This window comes from Echeneis naucrates, chromosome 5 (genome assembly GCF_900963305.1).
Source record: "Echeneis naucrates chromosome 5, fEcheNa1.1, whole genome shotgun sequence".
In the NCBI taxonomy this organism is placed as follows: Eukaryota; Metazoa; Chordata; class Actinopteri; order Carangiformes; family Echeneidae; genus Echeneis; species Echeneis naucrates.
The window spans coordinates 24,198,510-24,223,143 of record NC_042515.1 but is presented as its reverse complement, the minus strand read 5'-3'; the positions used below and the strand labels follow the sequence as shown (position 1 = coordinate 24,223,143).

General features: G+C 40.6%; 1 protein-coding gene across 8 annotated transcripts in view; it reads right to left on the bottom strand.

Moving 5' to 3' along the window:
- Positions 1 to 1,369: 1,369 nt before the first annotated feature.
- The window catches only part of cadpsa (Ca2+-dependent activator protein for secretion a), a 131,141-nt gene continuing 107,876 nt past the window's right edge, over positions 1,370 to 24,634 (bottom strand). For all 8 annotated transcript variants that reach the window (XM_029501196.1, XM_029501195.1, XM_029501198.1 and 5 more), the window contains 2 exons: positions 5,022 to 5,126; positions 1,370 to 3,545 (listed from right to left, as the gene is read on the bottom strand). In XM_029501196.1, the coding sequence (XP_029357056.1) occupies positions 3,372 to 3,545; positions 5,022 to 5,126 (279 nt within the window). In that variant the 3' untranslated portion in view covers positions 1,370 to 3,371. The remainder of the gene's footprint in view (positions 3,546 to 5,021; positions 5,127 to 24,634) is intronic.

Sequence of the window (24,634 nt, the reverse complement as noted above, 5' to 3'; positions counted from 1 at the left end):
AACTGAATTTTGCACATTTAAAATACAATTCTGGAACATTTAGTGGTAATATTTCCATCAACTTCCGTCAAATATCTCTCAAATGCTGCACAAAAATGTAGGTTATATATTTTTTTTCATTTGGTGTTCAGACTATTTGACAAAGCAACCATAAAATTATTATGGAAAACTTTTTCCAATTCTATCTAATATGACTTCAGTCATTACATGACAATGTTTTCCACCTTGTATCTTAATTAACTATTTTATTCCCAAAGCAACTCAGAGCCTACCATCAACTTTTAAGGTAATATAACAATTATACAAGCTCTCTTTGTGACCCACACCGGTAATGATTTGGGTCTTCATTGTGTATTGTGTTTACAGTTACCAAGCTGATACAAATAGTCAATACCAACATGTAGTCTGGTAGTCAGTTGAACAGAAACAACTTAACTAGGTCAGAGAAATACAACAGTTCTGCATTAAATCTTAATGAATTAATCTTATGATGTTCCGTTTGTTTTTGGTGAAATTGTTGAAAAATGTGTTATTTCAGCTGTGAGATCATTTGGAGGACACAGTCTGTGCTGCCACTGAACAGGACTGTTCTATTAAAGTGAATTAGACTGGGTGTTAGTTTACTCATTTAGATTCTCACTTCTGATCATCTGAACAATTAGCAGATGCTGGAAATCATTTTGCCATGTTTGACTGGAGGATTGCTGTGACATGGGAAACACTGATTTATTCTCATAATGTCTAGTTTATTTTATGTTCCCATTTTACCTCTTATGGTCCAGTTTGTAAAATGCACACAACATACACACACACAATCTCTACAATATCATTTCTAGAGTCCCCTGGCAGCTAACCAAGTTAAAGTTAGCTATTAACAGTATTGCACAAAGAGGAACCTTTTGTTTTTGTGGTGAATATTAACATCATCCAGAGAAATTGTTTACCTCATTTCTGCTTCTCTCATCCAAAATCTAGTTTTCTTGTCTTCTAAGAAGGATTTGCATCCCCCCCTCCACCGTTTCCATAAAATAATTAAAATATATCCTGTCTTCTTTTAATTTGGAGCTATATTATATGTAATCCTCCTGACTTTAGTCTTTGCTTACATCTTACACTCTTGATTTGATTTTGGTTGCTGTTGTTTTGATCTGAGTTGAATCTTTCAATCTCCTTCTGGATAGTAAAACTGACTCTCAAGATGCCCAATGCTTTAATCCACGGCATTAATCTCAGACTCTGTTTCTTAAGAAAGCAAGGGGAGGGGGGATAGCACAGATTAAAAAATATGTATTTTTTACAGCCTGCTAACACAATATCCCTCTCAGCTGATTTCAGAAACAAAGAAGGAGATGAGTAGATCTGTCCACATTCACCTTTATTAAAATGTTGTTGGTCTCAGTGGGGTCTTCTAGAAGGCAGAGGCATGATACCTTCACACATGGAGCAAAAATACTTTGGGGAGTGAATACTGGGGACATGCAGTACTTGCATACAGGACAACACGGGGCTCTAAAGGTACAGTATAGAACAGCTGACAGAGGGAAAGTACAGGCAAACTTCACTTCCCGTCATCCTTAGTAAATGTGAATTCACCCCATCACACATCTGTAAATGGAGTGACACAAACGGAACAGTCTCTCGAACTAACTCAAGTGGTGTAAGAGTGAACATATGAAAAAAAAAATAAAAACACTGTGATAATTATAAACAAATTGCCTGGCTTACACATCTTACACATCTACTTGACAAAATAAAGGTCAGTGAAATGTCAGAGGTGTTCAAACATTTGAGAAAGTGAAGCCAAAGGCAGTTTGACTATGTGCCAGAATTACTGACACATTTATTATAAAGGATGAATACTGCTCTTTAATGCTCTGACGGAAGAGATGGAACTAGACGAACTGATTGTGAAAAGAAAAGAAACATTTGATGACATTAAATGTAATGAATCTCAATGTTCTTGAAAGTCAATAAAATTAAATGTTACTCTCACCCCCCGCCCTTTGTTACTAACTTGCTGAAAACAACAGAGTTTTCCACCTCTAATTTACTTATCTCTGGTTAATCTCACTAGCACTGCTAGCACATAGCTCCATAAGGATCCTGGTTATACCACGACACAGATGACGCTGTTAACAATGGAATAACATTAGGTCATTACAATAGATGTCACGCAGAGAGAGTGCTTCCTTGTCATGTAAGAGACTGAAGTCTCAATGTTTTATCACTGTGTCAAAAAAATTACAAAACTTTTGATCAGTTATTCACTGCAATGACCCGGACAGGGAACTACTCACAACACAACCAAAAAGACCAATGTGCTGCCTGTAGCAGAGACAAAAACATAACAAAATGCTTCCAGGGGACACAAAAAAGTGATAAACCCAGCTGCGATGTTAGTGTATCTTTCATGGCGACCGTAGAGAACAAACACAACACACACCATTAAAAAAAATCTAAATTTCTTGCTTAAGAAATCATGCTTATCCATCCAGAAAGTAATATGAGGCTCTTTCCACCCCATTACACTGATGCAACATACAGCAGCTGCACAAAGACAGATAGGCTTGTCCATAAACTTGGGTACAACATGGTCATCTGTATTGCTTAAGAAATATTATTTTGGGAATTAGTTTGAACTGTTTTATTCATTTACCATTTTTTATTTATTTATTATACTGTATATATATATATTTTTTTTTTTTTTTTGAATGGTCAATCTAATCTGAAACCATCAGTCCAATTTGGAACGAACACAATAACAGCAGGCTAAAAAAACATCAATTCTTGTCACAATTTCACTTGGGGCCACACATTTTTCTGAATATGAAAATCTCTGCATCAAGCAAACACCAAAGCACCGAGACAGAGACTGTGGACAGACAGGAGGGAACAGTACAACATCATGTTGTTTATACCTGCCAAAAACGAACTCAAAATACATGCAACTGCCCTTTAATGTTGTTTTGTATAACTTCTTAAAAAAGGCTATTTCCATGATGAGTATTCCTTATCATGTTTCTGCTACTAATTTTGTCAGGGTTTATGTTCTGGCATTATTGAAATTGACTTATTCAAGGTCTGATCCTTCAGTACTTGGCTGTTTTGACTTGAAGTTTAAATGTTAAAGATTGATGAGCGTGTAAGATACATTCAGGTGTTTATAAACACAAAATGCATGAAATTAATTCTGACAGAACTGCAAACAAACAAAGCAAAATGAAAACCTGACAAAGCAAACGCTGGAGGGAAAACATTTGATGCTGGGTCAGTCTTCTTTGGACCTCACGGAAAGGCTATTATGTGTTCCCTGGCAGTACACCACTCACACTCTGAAGAGCTATATCCTTGGAGTTTTTAGGACCTTGGATCTAGTTATCGTTGTCCTCCTCATCACTGTCCTTCATGGAAATGCCCTGCATCCCGCCCTCTCTCACTGAGGCAGTGGCTTCTTCCAGGGTCAGACGATTTCTCACGGTTTCATACATTTTACTGTTTAATGTGGAGTCCAGCACCCCTTGAAGACGGAAGTCACGGTACTTTTTCTGTCACACACAAAAGAGTCAGAGACAATTGTTAAAGGAATAAAAGAATTCAGATGTTCAATGATTCTTCATATTCAATAAGACAGCAATGGTTTTTGTTCTTTTGATAAACTTTAAACGTCCACCCATATAGCTTATCTTCTAGATTTTATTAACAGACTAAAATCATTAAAATCACATGTACTTGAGACAGGAGGTTGGTGTGGAGAAATAACTGTTAATAAAAGTTGACTTAAATCATAGTCTCCATTTAAACCCCGTAGTCATAAAAAAAAAAAAAATGCATTCTATCTAATGACCATCAGGGGGCTACTCCACTGGTTGGAGAAGTCAGATTCTATTGAAGGGTCTGCATGAAGGCATTGCCTTCACACTGTGTGACTGACAGTCAGGAAAGACTACAGGATAGCTCAGATCAACAACTCACTCATCTTAAGCTCCACCTTCTCTTTCAAATGTGATTTCAAAAAACAAAGGTGACAATGATTCAATTACAAAGTGGAGGCGTCAAAACAGCAACTCATAAACCAATTACTTTTGGCACTTGGTCTGATCATACACAGTATCTTATAAAGGGTGTAGAATAATCAGCAAAGCTATAAAGTCATTAAGACTAGTCTAGTTTAAATTGTTTGTGTTATGATGGGCTTTTAATTCATATTCAAAGACATACATATATTTACAAATTTGACAAAGAAGTTATTTGTCAGAATTTCCAGGAGATCAACAATGATATTTGTGGTGAAATTGAAAAAAGGTCATAGAGGTCAGATCTAAGGAAGGTAAATAAATGAAAATTGACTGAGCCTAGAAACGAGATGTCATCATTCTATCTTGATAAAATAAACTTACTTTCCATATTTGATTTTAACTGTAGACATCAAATGAAATAAAAGAGGTCACCGCTTCTGTTTCCTTTAGGTTTTCAGGAGAGATTAAGTAACTGAAGGAGGATTTCACTTATCACTGTGGAAGGTTCTGAGTCAGTCAACCACATGACAGGCATCAAAGCCTCTGAGGGCTTCACCATATTAATACCTTACACTGGATTATTATTACTGATGCACTAGCATCTACCCAGTAATTTGAGGTTTAAGTTGCTTTAGGGAAATGCAGGATTTGTGTGCTGGTAGCTAATCATGTTCCATAATTTGTCTTGTTTAGTTACAAGTGGTCCTGAGACAACTGTGTCTCAATTCAGGGACCAGATCCATTGGAGGTTCTATTTATGTAAGGCCTCTGAACCTCAAGGACTGCGCAGGCCGAAATGCAATGAGGACATTTGTTTCATGTGTCCTTAATGGCTATTTTATATGCAGAGTCCTCTTTTTGGAAAGTGATTAAATGGCTTGTTGTGAACCTTGGTTGGGCTATGGAATATCCAATTCTCAAATCCTTTATAGGACTAATTTCCCTGCATTAGTGCCATATCTTAAGATTGAGGTTTCTAAAACATATTAGGCAGCTGATCATCACCTTGACGATCCTGATGAGAATCTTCAGCTGATAGACATGGAGCTGGAGGTCCATGCGGTCAGTCAGCCATGTTCCTATAAGGTTCATAGTGCTGGTGTACCATTGCTGTAATACACATAAAAACACATACCCAATAGATATCACTATCTGTAAAGGTTGTCACCTTCAAAAAACAGAAATTCAATGCTCAGGGCAATAAATACAAAACAGTTGAAATTAGCATGTGTAATCCATGAACTTGCTCATAATGAATTTGGCAGGATGTGATGTCAACCTCACAGTGTATCACTTGTGGATGTGAGGGTGAGCACAGAAAAAATGTCTCTAGTGGGAAGATCATGTTGTGTCACTCCATGGCCTCATCACCACTGAGCTGTGCTTCTTTGCAGCAGGGTGTTGTTCAGCTGTAGCCTCCAACACCAAAGCCTAGGACATAAGCTTGGAAAATAGTTTCTCTTCTTGTCATGTGGGTCTCCATCAGATGCAATCCCACAGGCTTAGGATCTATTTAAGTCTGGACTATGGACCCCGGGAAGGTCCAGCAGTGCCAGTTCATAGAGATGCTAATCAAGAATAAGGTTTGCTTTGCTCCTGGCACCCAACTGCACGTTCTGAGACTGCCAGTGACTTGTCAAAGTGTATGCAACAAATCTTTTAGTTGTCAGTTTATCCATATGCTCCTGACTGTGTTGCCGTCTAGAACTGAGGCATTGCTCCTTAATGATGCACACGTGTCTCTTTAGGGCTCTAATGACAGACAATGACAATGAAATATAAGCAGCATTAATGGATAAGAGAGTTTAGGTAAAATATATTTATCGGATATTGGATTAAAATATTTTATTGTATTGTATTCAAGTGAGTCAATCAGCTGCAGAACTGCAGGACCAATAACAGTTCTAAGTTGAGTCCAACTGGTGTCATTACCCCAGCAAGAGTGGACCAATTACACCCCAGTGTCACAGGCAAAGATTTCCTGGTAAAAGTGTGGTTAGATTAACTTGATTGAATATGGCCTGATTATTAAAGTCTTCACCAACATTAAAAACAGACACCTTTTGCCTGAGGTGGTTCTCTTATGGATGTTTAATACAGTGAATTTGATCTCAGAACTTGTAAGGACAACTTAATATTTGACATGTCAAACATTCTTGAAGTGTTGGAATGAACATAAACTTTCAAATGTCATCTGTGGTTCGAGCAGTGATCATAGACTGGCGGACACAGGCAGAGAAGCCTATTTTGTGTAAGTGGATTAGTCGCTGTAAAATTGCCTCTTTTCCCCCTTGGGTGACTAAAACATTTGTCTGGTTTACCTCTCCTGGCCAAGGACCTTTAGTACTCGGAGGTGGAGACACATCTCTATCCAAAATTGATAGATTGCAGCGTATATAAAAGTGGATGTAGACTCTGGGTCTGTAAAGTACATTCTATCTAATAACTGTTTGGGGGACAACTCCCCTGGTTGTAAAAAGATTATCTTGAAGACAGTCTGAAATTTGCTTCTTCTCATAAGAACAAGTGTACTAAACAAGACTATGAGAGGGCTTTAAGCGTTGAATTATCACAGCAAGCCCAGCACTGTAAACACAATGACCACAGGTGTTACAACTTCATTCTTCAAAGCAGGGCCTCTGTTAAGACAGGCCTCCTGTAAATGGTGACCTCTGTGAGGCACTACAAGCTCGGAGCAGCAGCCGCACTCAGACTGAGCCGAGAGGCTGCAGATGTTTCTCTGTGGGCCCTGGCTGTTGCCAGTCTAATTGATGGATAATGATGAACGCAGGCTGATACTAATAGAAGCGGACTGACTTTCAACAGTCAGGGTCACAGCAGATTGGATGAAGGGCTTCGGAAGAATGGGAAACGAAAAAAGGGGTGGGGCAGTGTGAAGAGAGTTTTTACGAAAGCAAACAACCGATGAAGTCTCCGTTCAATCAAGCAGATAATTCTGGCTTGGTGTGATCAAATTAGTACACAGTAAAACAACATCAGAGTCAATTGGGCTGAAGAGGAATTAACTCGACAGATTATTTAAAGTAGGGTTGTCAAAAGATATAACCATGATAATTATCTATAAAAAAAATTTCATAATTTGAATTCCTCTTCACCTGCTTTATTGTATGTTTTGACTTCTTTTCCCTATGAAAAAATGACAGTAATAGTTTATTAGGACACCACTTATTTGGACTAACAATTAATCATCAACAAATGTCATTGATGGTAGGGTTAGTGATTTTGGACCTGCAGAGGCCATGACAGGGAGAGGAGATTTGCATGTAGGTCAAGCTCAGTACAAGGAGCTGAGGCAGTGCTGGGGTGAATAAGTGAGGCGACCCGGTGCCAGCAGCTTCTTATCTTTCTCTGTGTGCCTGTGAAGGCTTCGGTGTGGCAGCAGGCCTGTGATCTCGCCCCGAGCACAGCCCCCCACCGAGAGGCCAGGCCTGGAGTGACTGATCCACATGCTGGCTGCTTTCCCTCTCTCCCACCATCCACTCCTCCTTTGCTTCTCTCTTATTCTTAAGACTTTGCACCACGCCACACAGCTCCCATCTGCAGCCATTTTTTTGCAACAGCGGCCATTTTTTGTTTTGTTCTGCTTTACTCCCCTTCTTTGATATAAAAAGATACTTCACAGTTATGTCGCCGGCCTTCGGAGGTTTGTCAGGGACATCTTGTATAAACATGATGAGTGTGATTTTCATCATTCTTTAAAGCCAGTCTGAACATAGAGCCAGATAATATTAATAAGATATAATAATAATAACAATTACAGTGAATATTGATACATCATTAGAGTGCCTGTCACTTCAGGCGAAATATTCAACTGTGTTTATGGCAGTTTTTTCTCATCAAGTCAACGGACATAATTTCTTTGAAATTTTTGGAACTGTAAATAGTCCTCATTGTCATTGAGATATCAGATGAACCATATTATTTACTGTTGAGGAAACCGAGGGGTCCAGATTTCCATATTCAGATAGGACAAAATTGTCCAATTGAAAGAATAAAGCATAGCGTCTGTGTGATGAAACCAAGATTGAACATATTTGGAAGACACCTGACATCATGTTGTGTAGCTGTTCTAGTAGCTTCTCCACAGCCTCACAGGACCTCTGGAACTCAGCCAAAGTCACCATCAGGCTCTTGGTTTCCAGCTGTTGCAAGAAACCCTCTCCCTTATATTAGCCTTAGTCCAGCTCTAGAAGAGTCCTGGTAGTTCCAGACCCCTTCATGTCAGAATGATTGAGCTTTTGGACCTTCAGTGAGCCTAACTACAGTCCTGTCTGAGCTCTGCAGCAGCTCCTTCCCCCTCAAGGTCTTAGCTCTGATCAGCTGTGAGACCTGACATAGACAGACATGTCTGTCCAAATCAGGTCAGACCTGCTGGCAGCTACTCTTTACATTGTGTGCTTACCATTTCACCAAACTCTTGATAAAGATAGACCCATAGAAGCTCATAGTGATATAAAAGTGGACATGACTCTGGGTGTGAAAAGTGATGCCAATGCTGTTGAGCCAATGCTGTTGAGCCTCAAACCTGCATTCTCTCTATTGACCAGCAGGAGAAGACTCCACTCCTTGGAAAAAAAGAAGGTCAGATTGTATTGTACTTTACCTCTGACTGATTTGATAGCTCAGAAAATGTTTTCCTGAGTTTCTGGTCTCAGTCTCTAGATTCAGGTCTTCAATACAAGACGATGTCATTTAGAGGATAATAGACTGGAAAGCAGGGCATCCATTAATGAATTGGTAAAGTTATATAACCCTGTATAGATGTCATGAAGAAGGAAATTATGTAGACAAAATTATTTTTGTACCAGGCTGTAAGATAACACAGAAGTCAATGGAGACTAACTTGGTGATAAAGTCAAACTCATTCATCATCTGATCTGAGATCTCTGAGGGGGTTCAAACCCTCAGTCCAGGATTGAGATCCTGTAGCCTTTGTTTGCTAATAAAGTTTAGTGCTGGGGTCACTAACTCTGGGCCTGGAAAGTTACTGCCCTGCATGTTTTAGATGTTTCTCTGCTCCAACTCCAGAACTGGAGTTGATGACCCCTGGTTTATTGCCATAGTGACACCTGCTCAGTTTGTTAACTGAACGATGACTGCACTTTTTGCTTTGTTCCTTTTGGCAGAACAAAAGAAAATTATCAGAACAGAAGACTACGCCCCAGCTCTCGTTTTTAGTCTGCATGGGGATCAGCGGGGGGGGGGGGTGTGGGGTGGGGGGGGCAGCACTTGCAGACAGCCAAAACAAGCGTGACATGGCTCTGAATTCATAATGCCATAACCCGACAGGAATCAAATCAGTGACATTCTAACGAGTTCCATCTGAAGGAAGGGCTCGGATCCTTCAACCCCGTCATATCATTGTGTGTGTTTTGTCACCTCACAACATGCTGATGAAGCCCTACCTATACACAGGTGACACGTACGCCCCACAAAACATACGCTATGACATACACATATATAGATCTGCCGGTCCACCCCCCCCTCCCAGTGATAGCTGGGAGACAGAGCAACCTCCTGCCCCCATCTGACACCAACCTACCCATCCCACCAAAGAAACCTCTCTCCCACCAACACACACACATAAACCACGCCTTGAAGCCAGCATTCACACCCAAGTCTTCACATGGCACTTGGCAGGGGGCCCTGCCACCAGCAGGATTTGATGCAAAAAATGGCACACTTTTCTTCCTCCTCCCCAGCCACCTACTCACCTCTTTCATGACCCTTTTGCATGCATTTGCTGTGTAGTGTCATGAAACAAAACTTACATTTTCAGATTTGTGGGCAAACAACATCAAAAGCAAAAGTTTTATTGGAGCTGCCGCAGAAAGTTTCCCCTCAGACTGAGAACAACCTGAGTAAATAAATGGAGCCACCAGAACTTAAACACAAAAATTTAGTTTTTCAAATTATTAACATGTCTATGTAGTGTTTGTGTTCTGCTACAAGACATTTCAACTGCAAAGTCTCTAGTGCGCACCATAACTGAGCATTTTAGATTTGAAAATGCAGTTTCAAAAACAGATCTGAAAAAGTTGTATTCAGTTTTTCAGCTCCTCTGTTGGATTTCATACGTCACAAATCCTAGCAACCAATCCCGTGGATTTTCTTTCCCAGTTAATTTACATAATATATGCAAAGACTGGTATGCATGAGCAACGTAAAACAGACAGCGATGGCGAATGCTTGCTCTGTGTTTGGGTGTGGAGAGGCTAATCGTGATACCAGCCTTCATCTTTTACAAAAAGATCATACCACGCGGGAGAAATGGTTGCAATTTGTTTGGAATGATAATGTCCCCGAAAACATTCCAGCTAAAACGTCGGTCTGCAGCAAGCATTTTGAGGACCGCTGCTTCTTGAACCTGGCGCAAAAACGGATGGGTTTCGCCACAAAGCTCATCTTGAAGCATGATGCTTTTCCGAGCTTTTTCCTGGGGTTTCGGCAGCGCACCGCTGTTACCGAGCAACCCAGATCAGGCAGTGGGTGGGTGCAAGTCTGACATATTTGCATGCTCATGAATATTCATAAAACCTGGATTTTTCAATGAGGAAGAAATAGTGGACGTGTTTTTAGCTTCTTTGAGAGCTTTTTTAAACAATTTTTTTGTGGGAAAGCAATTTCAATCAATAAATAGTCATAGCAGAGCATTTTTACACATTTTAAATTTTTTGGTTGGGCGTCTTTAAGTTCCTCACTCACACCAGTAGTTGATGGCATCATGCTGTAGTGTGGTATCATGGGAATTGTTGTGTTTGATCTGGTTCTTTCAGAGGTTCAAAAGGTTTGGACCTGCAGCTGGATTCTCCAGCAGGTCTGCTACTCTCCACAGTAAACAGAGCACCTGATTCTAACCAATAAAGCAAACACTGAAGAAAACAGTGAAGCACATTTTAAGTCAGTGACTGAGGGCTGCTCTTCAGTCACACAGGAAATCTTTGAGTGGATGGAGCTGAACTGTGTAATATTTACTCAGCTGCTTTCTCTGAGAGCTGAAGATCCAGACATCCAGGAGACGCATCTCATTCAGATGCAGAACCACTGAGTGTCTCCTTCTGTTGTCTGATGTCACCTTTCCACAAGTACATAGTTGCATTGTTCTCATTAGTGAACTTTAGATTTACAGGAGTGGGGTGTTGTCTGTTGTATAAGATCACGACTCATCAGAGATGGGATGGCATCATGAGAGGACTGATCTTAGAAAACTAAAAGTCACTCGAACATCAAGCCTCTTGAGGTTTGGGGTTCCAGTTTGCTGAAAGTGTTGCTGTTGGCTAAAACTGCAAACATAATACATCGACAGTATCGATTTCATCTTGACTAAACATGGTCAAGTAAATTGAAAGCAAATTGAGAGCAGGTCAACATATTGAATTAAAGGAAGTGTAACCACCACAGGTGTGAGGTCCAAAACAAGTTCCCCTTAGTTCCCCTTCTTTATTACAACGGAAGTTTGAGAGTTTACAGTCAACCATTCACAGTCTACTGAATCAGTTTAAAGAGGATCATTACAAATTAAAGTATGGACTGTGAAATGATAAGAACATTAATCTTAATTCTAGGTAAGTTAAGGGTGTTATAAAAGTGCATGAGAGTGTAAGGGGTGAATAAACTACACACACACACACACACACACACACACACACACACACACACACAAACACAAACCCCAAGAAAGCCAACCGATTTGTTAGGTCAGAGGCCCCTCCTTGGTGGGGCCGCTCAGGATGCTTTTGTGCTGCTGAGAGCTAGGAATGTTGGAACTGAGGAGGGGCCTCACCACAGGAGGTATACAGGGATTACAAGCAACCTGGGACTCTGCCTCTTTCTGCCTCTGCTCCTGTGTGTGTGTGAATTCAGGGCTGAGTAAGAAACCACAATAGCTGTTAAGTGCTTACAGGAGAGCATGCAAAACCTGGTGAGATTATCGTCTGGTATATGTTTTTAACAAATGAAATTACAATTGAGCTTTGGTGTTTATTTGGTGCTTTTGATCTCACACAATGTTCTCTTGCATTGTAATGTTTTATTTAAAGACAATGTCATTAGTACTGAAATAATTGGCAAAAATAAAAAAAAGATATTTGTATAATGAAAAAGTATTGTGACATTTGGCCTTAAATACTTCACTGTATCAAAGATAAGGAGCATGGTTGAGATTTTTAACATGTATTTAAGTGTTCATATTAGTGACTTCAGCAAACGAAAGTCATCACATATTGAGAAACACAGACGTAGTTGTTTATTCCTTGATTACATAGCAGAGAGTAGCAGTGACTACTGAACTTCCCTGCCAGTACAATAATGAAAGTTTATGAACAGTCGACCATCTAAACTTCAAAAGTGTTATCATTAAGGCCCAAATGTATCAGGCATTAAAAATTAGCAGATTGAGTGAACACAAATATTTTTTTCTTCCTTTTTCATCAGAACTGTGAAACAGTTCCTTAAAAACATAGCTAAGCTGACAGGTTAAATTGTAAGAATGTCAATAAGCTAAAAGGCTAGACCAGGGGTCGGCAACCTGTGGCTCTGGAGCCTCATTTGGCTTTTTCATCCCTCTGCAGTGACTCCCTGTGGTTTTGATAAAATAATGTGTATAAATAATGGCTATTTAATTTAAATACATTTTATTCTGTGTGATTTTTTTTTAGTGTAACAGTTATGATTCTGGAGGTTCAGGTGATCTTGAATTTTTAATATTTTGTCAATCAAAATATGCGTCCCAGCTCTTTTGCATCACCTGTTGCAGACAGACTGGTGACTTACTTTGAGCTCTCAAGCCCCGGTAAGCTAACCATGGATACATAAAAAAAATAAATAAATAAATAAATCTGAGGAAAACAATGTAGTTCTTTTATTTCATAAATGAAAGAAACAGTTCGATATACATGGCATGACTGTAATAAAACTATCTTCATTATAGTGGTCAAATACATTTTGTGGCTGCAGGTGGGTTTAATTTGGTGGGAATCGCGTGCGCCTAAATGGCTTTTTTGATGCTGAAGGTGGCCAACTCCTGGGCTAGGCTATGAAAATATGTAAATGTGCAAATGGGTCAAAAAGGAAGGAAGTGTCATGTGGGTTGAGGTTGAATGGAAAGATATTTTCTTACTTTTCATCCTCACCAATTAACCATTTCATTCAAATTGGAATGGGTTCTTTCACATTGCTTGATGACTGACTTTTAGAAATCAAGCAATCCTTCATTTTTTAGCAGCTCCTCAAGCTTTGAAAATGTATCCACATTTCTATGGGATTGTGTGATCTGTGGATATTTTATGTTGTCAATTGGAGATAAAGGTGTTGAAGTGTTCTTCCGGTGTGCTCTGCAGCACTACACCTATGCTGCCAGACCACATGAGGAGGGTGGTGAGACCAATGGAGTGACAGATTCACACTCAGGAGACTGTAAAAGACATATGTTCAGAGATGGAGCTCTGCATTTCATTCAAGAATATTGGAATGGTCAATTTTATTTTATGTCATATTTATTTTTGTACCGAAATAACTGGTCCTAAAACATGCAAAATGTTAAAACAAGCATCAATGTACTAACACTAAGTGTGTGAAAAGTCAGACAGATTGTTTAATGTTTATATCAATGCAAAACTACTGACTCCAAGTGCATGTCTCAAAAAAATGATTGATTCAATTCACACTTTCATTACTGTTAATTACTTACAGGTAATCAACAGTATTGAATGATGGCTGAGCCCCTTCAACTGAGCACTCAGTGTGGATATTTGACCCTGTACTGCTCTACTCAACACAAGCGATTAAAAGTCTGCATTGTCATCGCTACACTAAAGCCCTGTATGCAAGCTGAGATTGTGTGTTTATTTGTGTGTGAGTGAGAGAGCGAGTGAGAGAGAGAGAGAAAGAGAGAGAGAGAGAGAGGATGTCCTGCTGAGACCCAGCTGTGTCTGCAATTAGCGGGAGGCAAAGAATGATGATTGCTGGTGAGGCAACACTAATGCCAAGTGACAGGCTTCCTTGTGAAGGAGAAGGAGGCTGCTGAGCACCATAACGCAACATTACTTCTTCTCTCAAACACACATGCTTATTCTGGTGGACACATAACCAACACTCACATAGATGAGGAATCCAAACATGGATGGTGTTGTTTGGAAACGAGGGGGTGTAAAATCTGACTGCAAGACATTATGCAGTTTGGACAAAGGGTTTGTCTAATCCTACCTGAGTCCACTGCTGGTCTATTCTAATCTTGCTCAGCAACTCAACAGAGAGGCCTATTGATGACAACACTAAATTACCATAGTAACTCACACCCCCCACCCCTCATTTTTTTAAACTGGTCACCCCAGAGTTCTTCAGCCACACTGTTATTAAATATGCATCATATGAGTAATTAATATGACCAAAGACCAAAGAAATAGATAAGCTGCCTGAAAATATAGAAAAACCTGTCATCTTTTTCCTCAAGCAAGCTATAATAAGCTGTCTATGGCATTCCTCCATACCCTGCCTCTTTCTCCCATCACAGGTCCTCTAGTTGAAGGTAAGATTCAACTACAGCACCTTTGTCAGGGGCAATTATTTGTCACCATATGGACTGGGGATTGTCTTAATTTTTTGACAGTGGATTTGGTTAAAGGCCACCTGATTTGACCAAATGCAACAAGTTTATATAAAAATTTCAAACAGCAATTTCAAGACAGGATAAATGTTTTTGTTGCCAACTACACCTCTGCACTGATGGCCAATCCCTTAAAGTGGAACGAAGACGTTTTCCCCTTTCAGAGAGTTATGAAAATTGTACCCATCCTCCACTCAATTTTTCTGTTCTTAAGAGGGACATATATTTTAACAGGCATTTAAAAAAGGTGGATCTGAAGCAAAAGCACTTTTCAGTGGGTTAGATCATACTGTGTCAGGATTATCCAGCCCGCTCAATGTTCCTATGGTTGTGTTGTGTGTATGGATGAGAAAAAAATTATATGAAGGAAGCTGCATTCGACAAATCAACAAGAGCACCTCAGTGTGGAAAGAAAATGGCCTCGTCAAAGAACCTGAATGGGGCCCTGCATCTGGTACTACATACATACTACATAAGTGTCCCCTACATACTACTTCCCTTAGAATCTCTCTCTCTCTCTCTCTCTCAAGACATTAGACAAGTCGGAGCAGAGGAGGCAGCCTAGAGACTTTGAAAGTAGGACTACAGTAAAGTTTTGAGCTCAACAAGCTGCAGTCTCAAACTGTTTTGATTGTGTTGGTGGCACAAAAGACGAACCGCAGCTGACCATTGACCATGGTCTGAGCACAGCTGGGATGGCAAAAAAACAGGCTCAGTGGGGATTTTGGCCAGACAGCTGGTTAAGGAAGCTGAGGAACAGGATGGCAGTCAACCCCCAGTGCAGCATCACAGGAGAAAGGTAAATGTTTATCTCAGGTCTGGGTTTCTTTTCAGGACGGCAATCCAGGTCTCTTACGAAACAGCCAAGTCCTTCTACCAGTAAGTGTCAGTTCAATGAGCAGGAGACTAAATAAGGAGCAACTTTATAAAAACACAGTGGTTTGGAGAAGGGATGGGTGTATATTTGGGGCAATGGGTGCAGGGGGTTGGGGGCTCATGTTGTGAGGAACTAAACAGTTGGAATTACGGTCAGCGACCAGTCATTGAGTAAACATACAATGAGCGACAGAAAGGCTCTGTGGTGGACAATAAAAAAAGAAAAAAAGCCGCCAGCTTCAGGCCCTGAGAAAAGTGAGCCATTCTACTTACAAAGAGCCGCTTAGGGGTGGACTGAGGGAAGGAAAAAGAGGGCTAAAACACTTGTGGGCTCAGGGAACTCTATAGGGGGAGTGAAAATGGAATAAGCCAGCAAGCACTTGAGGGTCCCGCCGAGCACCTGAATGGGATAAAGGGGTGGAGCACCAGAGGGGGGTCTGGAGAAGGTGAATGGCCTTCTTTTTGGGTCCAATTTGTTTCTTTTCACCTCGCTCGCCCTGCTCCGGCTCTGACAGATGTACAAAGAGGGAGCGGCACTGGGCCACTCATCCACATACGCCCGTGAGCAGCTGTCACTTTTGTCAGACAAGTTAATCAAACAAATGCCACCGTACCTCCCTTTTTAACAAGGAAGAGGAAAACAGGGATGGAAGGGGACTGTAAAAGGGTGATAGAGACCCCAGAGATGACATGTGTGTCCTCAATCAATTCACCCTGGCGGCCCTCATCAATAACCCAGCGGGACTCAACAAAGGAGAAGTCTCTATTAAACTTGTATTTTCCTCCTCTTGAGATGATCGTGGCTTTAGTGTCCTTAGCTGTTTCCTCCCAGCAACAAGGCTCTGGGAATGCTCGCAGAGGATTTACAACCAGAAAGAAATGAAACAAAATGCTCCCTCTCGGTAATTATCAAGGACTCTAAGCTGCTTACAGACTTCATTAAACGGAAGTGAAACCTTTTCAGAGTGTGTTTTTAACAGTCACACAGTCAATCTAACCTATTCTGCTTGGCTGGCCTTTTTTTAATTATTGCGACCAATGACAATTTTTTTCTTTCCTGTTAGTTGTTTAATCCTGTTGTTTCAACCTAAAAGAGATTACTGGCATAAAAAAAAAAAAAAAAAAAACAGAGGGCGTTGAAGCAGTGCCACAGTCATATTTTTGTAACAGACAGAAACAGAAAATTGATCTCATGATATAATGATGAGTATCAATGTAAAAAGCATGTTGCTGCTGTTGCAGTGTTATCATTTATTGGTCACTTTTATTGCAACAGAAGCACATTAGGTTTTTATGTCATTTTACAATTTCATCCAAAATTACAGTTTCAGCATATTTTATTTAAAATCTGTGGCTAATTAATTTTAAAGGTAGTCTTGTATTTGTCATCTTATTTGATTTGATAATTGTAAATATCCAGATTTTAACTACTATCATATAAAAATCTCTTTCAGTTGCTCAACTAAAATGTTTATTTTTTAGTTAACACCCACAGTCATGGGTTCATTGTGATTTCATCCTCTAAATTTGATCAAATAACAGGAAGAGGTTTCCACCTTTTCCACAACGGTAATTAAAACATGCCGTCTTTACTAGGTCAGTTGAACAGAGTGAGACGTGAAGGGGAGTGAGTTAGACCTGTGTGTTGACTGAGCTCAGTGTTGATTAAATTGTTCACTTGCTGTAGCTGTGGGGCCAGCAGTTTGTGACCGGAGCTGGCAAAATGGTTAAGTGTCCTCCCAGACAGCAAAGTGGTATGACGGCAGCTCCATCAGCACAACAGCCCGCCCCCCCTACGACATCAAAATACACACACACACACACACACATACAGACACAGATCAACTTTCCATGACCAAAGTACGACGATGGCCAAGACAACAATCCCAAATCCTCCAATCAGCATCTGAATCTGACCCCTGCCCTCACTTTGCTCCATTGTCCAGCAGTTGGTAAGAGGAGCGAGACTGCAGCGATTAGAAAGCGCTTTAACTCTAGTCACACAGAAGTGCAATTTTGCCACGCTTGTGAATCTGATAACTACTCAAGGTCAACGGAAATACTTCAAATCAATCAATGAGTCACGCTTCTAATCCCCTCTGGGCAGAGGCAGATTAAGTGTATAATTGACCTGCGTAATCCCAGTATCTCCAGCGACTCTAGTTCCATGGGAGTAGGTAGATGGGGGGTATTTGTGTGTGTGTGTGTGTGTGTGTGTGTGTGTGTTGGGGGAGGGGGGGTTCTGAACCATCTCTATCTTCCTCTTCCTTCCTGCTCTCTTTGTGGTGTATCAGTGCTGGGCTGGATTTGGCTCAGGCTAAAGACATGGCTTTTTTTAATCAGTGATCCCTGTGCTGTGCCGTGTTAAGCCCCCCCACCAGTGTCATTTAAGCACATCTGTTTTAATCCGGGCCTCTTCAGCCACTCTTTCAAGAACTAAATCAGGGAGGGGAGGGAGGAAGGACACCAAATTAATTTCTCCCTATTCTCTGTCCCCAAACACATGGACATGCACACATCATCTGCAAAACAATGATGAGCTACGGGAGGAATTTCAGCACATTTGACCATCCCTCCATGTACACAACTGCCTTTCTCCAATGATCTGGTCTAGGTTGTGGTCCTGCATGGTACCACATATAACTATTTAGCTCCAAGCTATTTCTGGGAGATCCTGAAGCTTTCCTCAATCAGGTGGGCAATGTCTAGCATTTCCTGCAATGACTTCAATGCACTGGAATGTTGGCCACCAGCATCCATTAAAAAGGAGATGATGAGGAGGATAACAAACCATACATGAGTCACGTATGAGTCATATTATTATTTAAAAGTGAATGAGCAGAGGGTCACCCTGAGGTCTTCACTCTGCCTCATCCCTAGAGGGGAGCCAAGTCTCTGCAAAAATTGTTCAAACCATGACAGGTGAGTGCAGGACCTTCAGTACTGCAATGCACCACCAACTTGTCTTCCACGTGTTCCTCACCATCTTACCATCCCTTGTGAGAAGGCCCTAAGATAACTGAACTTGTTCGGCTACATTTACTCCTGTCCAAAGGTAGACAGAAGCCCATTTTCTGGCTCATCACTGGTATCGCACCTTATATCCAAAATGTTTCAGTGATGCAGATTGTCCAATTGTACTCAGTGAATTTCATGGTCTGATGGAGGCAGTAGAAGCATTTCATAAACAAAATACGTATGCAGTCCTGAAGCCATCATACTGGACTCTGACCAGTCCGCCTGTGTCTACAGATTCTGTCCATATGAATCACAAACAGAACGAGTAACAAAGCAGGACCCTGCAGGCTGCATCCAGTACCCACTGAGAATTTCCCATGCAGGTGCAACTTCCTGCCAAGACTGAGGACAAAGCTGTCAGTCATTTACATAGTTGTACAAGGACAGGTCCTGATAACCCCTTACTGCAATGTACCCATAACAAAATACCCCAAGGACATGGTACCAAAATACATACACTGTAGACTTGGTGAATTTCCATGATGAAGCTATCTCCATTGGCAGAAGGCAACACCAATTATAACTCTATTCCCATTACAGATTCTTCATCTGTTGGAGCTAGCATGGCTTGTTAGTATGCACTGTAATGTCCAGTCTGCCCTGAAGAAACTGCTCTCCTCCAAGTCTCCATTATAACCGTACAACTTCTACAATAACATTTTTAATGCAATGCAATCCAACGATATCTGACCATTTTTTCTTACTCTGCCTTTCACCAAGCCCACTTTAGAGCATGTGAATGCTCAAGACTTTGAATTGTATCTGTCTCACATGGATATGATCACGGCAGGCAGGGGTCACAAAATAATAATAACACCCTAATAGGCACCTCTCTGCAAGGGATTTCAAGGGAAGTTTCATCACAATACCACAGACATACACCTGCTTTCAGAGTAATTTTCACAACAGCATAAAATTAAAACGATTCCATGATTGGATTGCTGGTAGGGATTATGGCTAGTCAAATGGCATAAAGAAAATCTGATTTAAATGCCAAAAAGTGATGAGCAAAAATAACAAGTGGAAGCCCTTTTTCCCTTGAACGATTGGCCAAAGAAGTGGGTCACATATCAATTAAAAATGCCCTGCTCCGAGGAGCCTCACTGCCCATAAATCTATGTCACAATATGGGTATTAGCTCCTTTTAATATGTCTCAGATTATGATGCAATTCTTGAGAAGTTGTTGTTTGTTTAACATTATCAGCATTAGGCTGCATATGGGCCTATCTGCTGTCACTCTAGACATGCAATTGTTGACACATATTAAGAAAATAATCTTCTTAGTGTGCCTGATATTAGAAGTTGTCTTGAAATAAAGTATGTCATAACCCCAATTAAAATGGCACATATACGTCTTATTCACTGACAGGCAAACATGATAAAGAAATGATTTTCAGGCACATGCAAAGCCGGTACTCCATATCATACTGCTCTTCTACCACACACCAGGCACGTGTAAAACAAAACACGCCTAAAGGACTTCATGCATTGATGTGATTTGAAATCTAATCTCTTCACAATCAAATATGATGGTGCCGGGATTTTTGACGGCATTGATAGATTTGAAGATGCTAATCCTGTCATCCAGAATAAAGACTGTCCTGGTGAACAAAACATCATAACTATTTTTCTTTTTACCTGTTTGTTGCTTTTCTTCACACATTTTCCAGTTTTTGTTTTTTTAGCTAAACATTTGATAACATGTATTGATTAAATGGAGAAAGTATGAACTTTATTATTACCTGTAATTTATCATTGTTATTCATGATGGAATTTTGCTTCATTAAAGGGCCTGAGTTCAAACAAGTCATAAGACAATATACATGAGTATATGAGCCGCCTTGTAAGGACACAGGTTGAAGTCATCACCAGGGAAAGAGATACAATAAATTAAGTCAGAGAGGGGAGGGGACGTCCAACAAAACACAGATTAAGGGAGTCCACGATGACCTTATTTCAGACACACACAGACACACACATCCTTGTGGGTAATGCATCATCGACATAATACGTCTCCATAACCCCTTCCCTTGTTTGAGTAACATTTCATCAAACTCCTTGCAAGACTGTCAAGGAGCAGTTTTCAGACATCACTAATGTAGTGAAACGAGGTGGCACACGCTTGCATGCACACACACTGGTATCTGTTTTGATGGCTTGTACTTCTCTAATTTAAGGGGAGTTTAGTCCTCATCCTCGCCCCCATACTGAATTATTGAAACTACAGGATGATCACCAAACACCAAACTTTTATATATATTTTTAACATCTCTTGCATTCCAACAATTTGAAACTTGAATTTGGTAGCTTTATTTATTGATCGTAATGCTCACTCACCCTCCCTCTAACTCATTTTCTACCGCTTATCCATAAGGGGGGTGCTGAAGCCAGTCCCATCCAATGTTTCAGGTGAGGGTTAGCCTGGACAGGTTACCAGTCTATGGCAGGGCCAACACATAGAGATATACGTAAACAAATAACCACTCACACTCATGCCTACAGGCAATTTAGAGTCACAAATTAACGACCATGGGAGGAAACCAGAGTACCCAGAGGCAACCCATGCAGGGACGGGGAAAACATGCAAGTCTAAACAGAAGGGTTCCAGGACCAGGAGTCAAACCCAGGACCTTCTTTCTGTGAGGCAACAGCTCTAACCACTATTCCGCAGTACTGCCCAAGTTATTTCCATTCCACAAATTTCAAAAAACAATTTGATGTAGCAGCAAACAGCTGGTCAACATATCAAACTCTTCGTCAGCTCCTAGATGACAGATGAAATTGCATTTTCTGAATGGCCTCTTTTACTGTACTGAATTTCTAAATCATATTCACAATCAGAACAGGAGGGCTAGTGATACTGTGTCTTAAATCCCACCTTGTTGGAAGTTGCAGTAGTTTAAATTTTATCAGGAAATATATCCATGATAGTAAGCGTTGATTAAATGGAACTGAGACAGATGGAATGCAAATGTACATGTCTGATGCAATCTGCTCAGTTATCATCCATAACAGAAAAGAAAAAAAAAATGAGAGTAAGAAAGAGAAAATTGTGTAGTGACAAGAAAAGCACATCAGAGCTGCAGAGAGCAGTCAGCGACACCTTCATCTGCCTCTGCAGTGCAGTGGGTAGAACTGATCAAGAATGACAAAGAAGAGAAGCCGGGGCGAGATGAATGCCGGCAGTAATGCTCTTGTGGAAGAAAAGGAGATACATGGCAAGGCAGCGGATCAAGACACAGCAACAAACAAGAAACATCCAGCACCGGACACCTCTCTGTCACCCTCAGTCAGTTTGAGAGTGGAGAGAGAGGAGAAGAGACAGATCACACCTCAAAGCCTCAACTCTACACAAAGGCATGAACACGGACTGTTCATTCTGCAGAGACTTGGCACTAAATCAGGATTAAGAGCTGGCAAACTGGAAGGCTGCTGTCACCCCTCAGCCCTCAATGACATAAATAATCATCTAAATAGCATTTATTTTTCCATTTATATAGCTAGTAATCTCCCTATGTAAGTTTGATTATTAGAATATCAGTGAATGAAGAAGCACATGAAGAAGCAAATGAAGCCAAACACAGTTAAATAGTTGAGTAATAGTTCTGGTTATCTGAAAAGACAAGGCTTCATCTGCATGTCCACAAGACCAGCATGGCCAATGTGGCCAATATGGCCTTCAAGATGGGCTAAGTTTGAAAAGGGTCAGAGTTATAGAAAACATGTTTGTGCAATTGTTTTCACTTGAAGATCAGATACTTTCCTCAGTAATCTTTTAATCCAGATTACTTAGCTACACAGTAAGGAGACATTCAGGAAGTCTTCATAAACCTGTTATTTTTAAAAATCATTCCACTGTGTTTATTTTTTGTCACCGTCAATCTTCAGGTCTCCAGAGATGCTCCATTGTGTTCAGATTTATCCCAAAGGTAATCACTGGCTCTTGGCTGTGAGTTTGGCAGTATCCTGTCCTGCTGAAAGGTAAGTCCTACACACTCTTGACCAGGTTTTCAATAGTGACTTCTGTATACATTGCTTCCTTCAGATTTCCATAAACAATGACTAGTTTTCGTGTTCCTGAAGCTGCCTCCATCATCCTTCACTCTTGGGATGGTATTAGGTAGACGATGTGTGGTGCCTGGTTTCCTCCAGACATGAACATGAGACCAGTCAATTTAATACTTGTTTCATAAGACCAGAGGATGTCACAGTTTCAGAGCAGTTGAGGTTTCACAAATTTTCACAGAAGAAAGGCTTCATGCCAACACTACCATGAAGATGAGTGGAGTACTTCCTGGTCACCTCTTCAGGCCCTTCTCCATCCATGTTCTTCCACATTTCTTTTTGTGCAGACTCACAATTGCAGCCAGTTGCAGTTGCATACAATTTTTCTTACAGGTGAGCAAAAGGATTAAGGTGAGTAGTTAAGCTAGCGGGTAAATAAAAAGGAACAGGTAGCAGGAAGGATCTCTGACACCCAGCAGGGTTAATTGTTTAACCTTTGGCGTACTAGCCCTCAGCCATCTATCTAAGCCTGATGGAATTTGTCAGCTAGAGTATGTAAGTCTCCAGTTTTTGCTCTGACCTACTATCTTCTAGCATTCCAGCCTCAAAGAAGGGACTGGCTGAAGGCATTAACTGGTTAGCTATGACATCACAAAGTCCCAGAAGTCCTCCTGCTGGTTTCAAGTCTCTGAATGCAGGCAGAGAGCATTTCTGTGTGGACTGAGACCGTTGAGATTTTCACTGTATTAACACAGAAATCAGAGATCACATGGAAATCTAACTTTACAACTTTACAAGCCTTCTGTTCAGCTTAGTTTTAACCCTCTAACATTAGCTTTAATGCTTTTGTAATGGCAGCTGATGACACGTCCTGTTTGTCTGCTGTTGAACAGAAAATGTGGAGAGATAAAATCTGTGGTGGACTGTAAATATGAAGCCACCTCACAAAATAATGTGTTGTGTCTCTTTTTCAGCTGAATAACTGCTGTTTACTGACAATCCCTCCTCAAGATCAGCATGCACTGCACACAAACACCATGAGACAAAGGAAAGAATGCAATCATACAAACCCAAGAATTTGATTCTGGCCCTGTTTGAGGACCAGAGGTGGCGCTACAGAGTGAGATGCAGCTCATTATGCTGCAAGAGATTGCTAGCATGTTTTATGGAGAAAACAGAAGCGAGGCGTAGAGAGCTGGGCAATGGAGACACAATCTGCCATTACACTGTTTTGCTTGCACTAATGTGTGAGCCAGTTTCATAAATCAACACACAGAAAATCAGAAAGACATATATCTGCAGTAGTCAGCGGAATGACTAGCTGTAATGTTGTAATAGTAATGTTGCTCCCTCTGTGATGCCGCAAGTTTTATTTGGCATCATAGCAGAGGTCCAAGCAGCATCAGAACACATCAACATATCCCAAACATCTCAAATATGCCCATTTGATTCATAAAACCATAATGGTGTTACGTGTCTCAATAAAACTGATTGCTAATCATTACCAGATTTTGATGGTGGAAAACATGAATTCTACTACTGCAAGAGGGGTTGTTTCATGCCAAAAGCATGCTGAAATCTCACATCATTAAAACATTCTTTGAAGTTGACAGCTCACAAAGTTGAAGTTGACAAATTCAGTCTTGATTTTTATCAGGAGAAGTTATCAAAAATCTCTCCAGTTGGGAACATTCTTCTTTATGCACAGATGGTGTTTGGTTTTGCACTAGACGCATAACGGAACTACACTCCCTGTGAATTCTCCAGACAGTGACCTGCTCAATTCACAAATCAGCTCATTCAGAAATTACACAGGCATCATTCTCAGCAGCTGGTTGTTTAAAGTTAAACTGATTTGGGCATTTGTGTTTTCACACACAGCTTCTGCAGCTTATATATAAAGTGCAGGGTTGCAATAATTGGAAGCAACAATACTGACTCCATTGCTCTTTCACATCCTCACTGTCTGCTGAAATCTTTTAAATTCTAGTCTTCTAAATTCACCACTGAACTGCGACTCAGACAGTCCCATTAACTTTTTGTCTGTGCAGACATCTCATTTTAAAACATGTGTTTAAGATAGCTAAGTGTGTT